Source organism: Tupaia chinensis, unplaced genomic scaffold (genome assembly GCF_000334495.1).
Source record: "Tupaia chinensis unplaced genomic scaffold, TupChi_1.0 Scaffold000290_1, whole genome shotgun sequence".
NCBI lineage: Eukaryota > Metazoa > Chordata > Mammalia > Scandentia > Tupaiidae > Tupaia > Tupaia belangeri.
In genome coordinates, this window is record NW_006159775.1 from 5,601,944 (window position 1) to 5,607,823 (window position 5,880).

The 5,880-nt window shown below is 38.5% G+C and overlaps 1 protein-coding gene across 1 annotated transcript in view; it reads left to right on the forward strand.

Moving 5' to 3' along the window:
- The first annotated feature begins 1,576 nt into the window (after positions 1-1,576).
- Positions 1,577-5,880, forward strand: part of DSC1 (desmocollin 1) — a 31,300-nt gene continuing 26,996 nt past the window's right edge. Inside the window, exons 1-2 of the mRNA XM_006150577.2 lie at positions 1,577-1,639; positions 4,569-4,653. Coding sequence (XP_006150639.1) covers positions 1,577-1,639; positions 4,569-4,653 — 148 coding nt within the window. The remainder of the gene's footprint in view (positions 1,640-4,568; positions 4,654-5,880) is intronic.

Genomic DNA, 5,880 nt, shown 5'->3' on the forward strand with positions numbered 1-5,880 from the left:
AAGTGAGAAATCACCCCCCCAGAGGGGATGGCCACACCGCAATCCCTTCTCCATTCTCCTCTCGGGATCCCGGGCATGTACGCACACGTGCCCAGCATGAGTTTAAGCCACCGGGTCCGGGACTTGAACTGCGGTCGACTACATGGGAGTCCAGCGACATAGCCATTATGCTGACTGCTGTTCCCGAATTTTAATTCTCACTCTATACCCAAAAGTAAGCCATACACATTTGAAAGTATTTACTTATCCTTCTCTCTTATTTTTCTAATGATTATTTTATTTAACTTTATTTATTCATTTATTTTAATTTGACCAGAGATTTGACCAGTGGCTGAGAAAGAGAGAGAGAAAATGAGAAAGTGAGAAAGTAAGTTGCCAGGTCCAGGACTCGAACCATGGATATCCATTTGGGAGTCCAGAACTTTCAACCACAACATCACCTTCCGGTCCCCCTTCTCTCTAACTTGTATGCCTGGTATTGAGTGCAGTTAATGTCATTGAGTTCACTGAGTTATGGAAGGAAAAATGAGGCTAAAGTCCTCATTGCAAGAGTCATTAGTGCCTAATAAGCCTAAATTTGATGGCATTATTGTTCCATTAGGCCAGGATATCTTTTGTGTAATGTACAAGCAATTAGGGTGAATAGTATGATTTTGAAGAGACTTGGTCTCACAAATCATTTTGTCCTTGAAAAAGAATAAGGGTAGAAAATATGGTTTCATGTGTAATAAAAAGAAGGCAATAAGAACGTGGCATTCCAGCTATTTCTTAATTCTGTTACTTTTGTATGGTCCATCTGCTCTGGAAGTGCCTTGTGACATCACTGGCACCAAACCTCAGTGGACAGCCCAGAGCAGGGAAAAGACACAACGTATCCTGAAGTTGCTGCTTTAAACCAGAATGCCAGATCGTTGGCAGAGGTACAGGCTGTAGTGACAGACTACACCTCAATGCTTAGATGGGGAGATAGCTTCTGATGAATGTGATTACACATGTTTATTTCCCCTGATTTGCCAATGGCAGCTGAGGAGGCATCGCTGCCTTGCGTGGAATTCGTGCACAGTTTGTGTTTGTACCCGGGGGCAAGATAGGTTAATAAGGCCAAGAGGGAAGGGAGGCCGTGGGAGTGGGTAATAACTGGGGAGGACTTCACATCATCAACCCGGGGGGAAAGGGAGGAGGACCGAGGATGGAGGGTGTTCCCTCCTCCTGCTGCCTATGTGTTAAGTGGCAGGAGAAATTTTGAAAGCTGCTGTAAGGAGGAGCTAGTGACTAGGTTTTGGGGTGTTTTGTACCCCACCCTCCCCATTTGTAGGAAAGCTTCTTTCCTTTCAGAGGTAATTGAATTGGAAGGAGGAGGACTGATCAGGGAATAGGAGGGAGGCCATTCTCCTGCTGCTCCTCCTCCTGTCCTGCTGTTTTTTCACTTGTCTCCTGACTCTTTTCCAAACCAAGCTGAGCTGTACCAGGGTGGCAGCAGACTATCCTGCAGAAGTGCCAGCCCTCGCTGAGCCGCCCTGTGCATCCTAGGCTGCTAGTGTCTGGTCACCATCCCTGGCCATTGGGACTGCTTCTGATGGCTGTGGCCTCCGCTGCCCCAGGGAGCATCTTCTGTAAGCAGCTCCTTTTCTCTCTCCTGGTGAGTAACAACCAAAGGCTTAGGGAATTCAAGCATGTTACTACCCGCTTCCTCCCTCCAGTTTGGGCTTGAAAGAGGGTAGGGGTGGGGACTGGAGGCAGAAGATAGACTGGGGGAACAAAAATAGCTCTGAGAAAAATTCAGGGAATAGTTCAACAACCTGAGCTTATGTTTCGAGCTTCCACTTCCAGAATATTAATTTTTTCATGGGAATCCCCTGTTCAGTGTTGCTGTGGTGTTTTTCTAAGTAGTGGGATGAATTCATTCCTCGGGCAATTGACCCAGAAGTTTCTGAGGTTGCTTTTACTGTTAGTCATTAAATAAGTTCATGTTATTTTTAACATGCTTAGTTCCAATGAGTGGTAAGAAGAGGAAAATGATTCTAGGTGTAGATGCAAATTATCCAGAACATTTTTAATTTTACCAAGAAAGGGGTAAAAGAAGGGCAGAACTCTTAGGTTAAGCAAGCAATTTAAGTTAGGAAAAATAATAAAGAAAGATGTGGCCATCATTGAAAAATACCATGAAGTTGGCTTCCATTTCGCTTTTTAATAGCTTTGTAACTGTGTGGAAGTGCTAATGTTTTTTTGAAGAGAAGAGAAGAGAAGGGAATTGTTTTACATTTCCATCCAGCATTCTGAGCTGGGAATCTCCTTCCGTTTTCATTCTAGCACAATATTTTGGATTCAAATTGCATTTTCAGAATTTGGTTTTATGAAGATATTTCCTCTATATAAATAAAATATGATGCAGGGAGGATGGTCAGCTTCTTGTCCTATAACTACTTTTTTTTTTCTTTTTTTGGAGAGATTTTTTTCGCTATAGGGCGCGTGCGCTCACCAGACAGATAGAGAGAGACATAGAGACAGAAAGCGAGAAATCACCCCTCAGGGGGGATGGTCACGCCGCAATCCCTTCTCCTCCATTCTCCTCTCGGGATCTTGGGCACGCACGCACACGCGCCCGGCGTGAGTTTTAAGCCACCGGGTCCGGGACGCGAACCGCAGTCAACTATGTGGGAGTCCAGCGACATAGCCATTACGCTAACTGCTGGTTCCCTTGTCCTATAACTACTTCGAGAGAAGAGAATTTAGAGACCATTTTGAATTAGTATAATGTGGTGAAAATTTTCCAGGAGATCCTAGTTAGATTTCTTTTGCTTTTGGTCCTTTCCTTTTTCAGTATTCTGTAATATCCATACATCCCTTGTCATTCATCCCTGACACTCATACTGGCCAAAAGGATGCCTGGCTCCAACTCCAAGTCACAGGGCCACTGATTTAGCTAGGAGATGGAAGGGTATTTCATGAATGCAACGATGTGTTGGGTCTGCTTGCAGAGGGAAGACACCTAAGTTGGGTCCTAGGACAAAGAAGAAAGAAAATAAGGGTGAGAATAGGAGTGGGACTATATTCTGTGAGAATGCCACACACGCACACACATGCACACACACACACAGGTATACATATATGTACAGGTATATGCATATACATGCCTGCGTATTTATGTACCAGCGGTCTTCAGAAAGTTTACAGATAATGAATAAAAACTATTCAGGGATTTCATCTTTCTTTGCGCCAAAATGAACTCATACTTTAGTCCCATTTTTTCATGAACTCTTCGAATGTGAATATGTTTCTGTATATATATATATTTCTAATTACAAAATGCTCTTTTTTACACTATATATTTGGAGCACCACTAATGTAATTCTTAAGCTCAAATAATTCTTTTTATGTAATTCAGTGCGTCCTTTAGCATTAGAGATAAACAAATTTTAAAGGCAAATAAATATGAATGTCTCATGCTTTAAAAAGTGGTCGGGACCAGCATTTGGCATAATAGCTATGTCGCTGGACTCCCATGAAGTCAACCGTGGTTCGAGTCCCGGACCCAGTGGCTTAAACTCACGCCAGGCGCGTGTGTGTGCGTGCCCAAGATCCCGAGAGGAGAATGGAAGAGAAGGGATTGCGGTGTGGCCATCCCATTTGGGGGGCCATTTCTCGCTTTCTGTCTCTTTGTCTCTCTCTGTCTTTCTGGTGAACACATGTGTCCTATAGCAAAAACCTCTCAAAAGAAAAAAAAAGTGGTCATTTAAGTTAAAACTGGATATGAATGTGACTTTTTACATTTCAGCTTTTAATATTATCTACCTAACAGAGATTTGTAAAATTATAAGCTATTTAAATAGTCTGCTACAGTATATCCAATAGATTTGGATTGAGTTGGAAAAGAAGTGCACATACTCAATATGTATGTTAACCTCTTCTGTTTCCACCCGGCAGATAATGGGTGTCATGAGTCTATAAATATGTCGCTAGAGAAAAATGTATCATACATTTACTCATATGAAGTCTAATATTTTTATTTTCCAGAGGAGTTGTAGATTTGAGATAATTTAGACTTAAGTTTTTGCCAAGTCAGTCTGAAATGAGATTTGAGAACAGTGAGTATTTGCAGGCATTATTCTTTATGTCATTTAAAAAAGTCTCAAGTATATTCTAGACTTCATAACTATACTACCAACTATGAAACGATGATTTGAGAATTAGTACAAATATGAGATTCTTGTTTTCTAGAGTTCAATCCTTTCTCTATGCTAAAAAATCAGAATGACATTTATGAATGTCTTAGAGATGCTAACCTCTAGGTAAAGTCAATGGTTTGTGACACATTTTCTTGCAATGATACAATATGATTTAGAGTCTAAGAATTATTGTTTATCTAACATTTTCATTGCTACAAACTAACTGTTGTCTCTAAAGCCACTTTGTTTTGCTGGTTCCTTTGAAAATGAACATAAAAAAATTGAAGACTTAAATGATTAATTTGCTTCCAAAGCTGAAAATATTTTAACTAATAAGACAAAACTATAACATCAAAATTTGCAATAAAATGTAATTTCTGATTTTTTTCCTTCTTTTTTGAGGTTCTAATATTATTTTGCAATGCTTGTCAGAAAATTACTTTTCAAGTTCCTTCTCATCTTCAGGCTGACACACTTGTAGGAAAAGGTGAGAAACTTTACTAAGCATTTCAGACTTCTCATTTGCTACATTTAGCTTCAGGCTGCTCTCGTAAAGTTTATAGTACATATTAGCTACTGGGTATTAAAATTGGACATAAAATTGGTAATAAAATTGTACAAACAAAGTTACTGGGTTTTGGTAGTGATTAGAAATCATTAAAATACAGTTACATACTTTACTTGCCAGAAAAATGAGCAACATCAGAAGGCTAGCTTACTTTAAATTCATATCAACTAAATTGCTACTAAATTCCAAAGCCGAATTTTTTAATTGATTAGTCATAAAGTGGATGTGTCAAAATTTAAATGCTCCAAATAAAATTTGCACTTGATGTCGTTTATCATGAACGAGTGTTACCAAGGATGTATATGATCTAGTTCACAGAAGAGCTTGTGAAAATCAAATAAAATTTTGACAGGTCTTACTATCCTAGCCATCCCTAAAGACAGATACGCTTTCCAAAAATTATATTCCTTTCATCGAGGATTTTCACTGGCCTTGGGTTTTCATTGAGAAAAATACACCTTGAATATAGAAATGGTTTCCTTTCAAAAGTAAATACTGTTTTGTCCAGTGCCCTGAAATTTTAAATGAATAAACAGCCTATATTTTAAAGATATACAGTAAATATACTAAATATGTTTAAGATGAATCTGTAAAGAAGATATTTTGATAGTAACCACAATGAATATTAAGAGAGACTTTATTAAACCTATAAAAGGTATTATAAAGGAATTCTTTGCAATATTATTGAGAAATGTTGCTTAGGAATAAAGCTGTTACTTTTTGCAAGATAACTTTAACTATAAAAAATGATAGCAAACAAGTTCGAAACCTACTGATGTCATATGACTTGATATAAAATGGCCAATTTGTAAACATGCATTATATAAACATGTAAATCTATGCATATTCCCCCAAATAAGAGTTTAAGTGGAAACAGAATACATCTAAAAACAATAAGGAAAGATTTTATTTTTTAAATTAATGTCTGATGAAATTACTAAAAAATGTGACTCTATTAATTTAATTATTTAATGTTCATGGCCCTTTCATTTTAGAATAGCATGTGCTTGACACATTCCAAGTATAGCCTCCTACTTTCTTCTTCTCATGCCCTAACTAGGTAGTTGTCATTCCTGTAAAACTTGTTCCATTCCTACTTCACATGACAAATTAATGTGAACTTTATTACTTGCACAGCAACTGGCA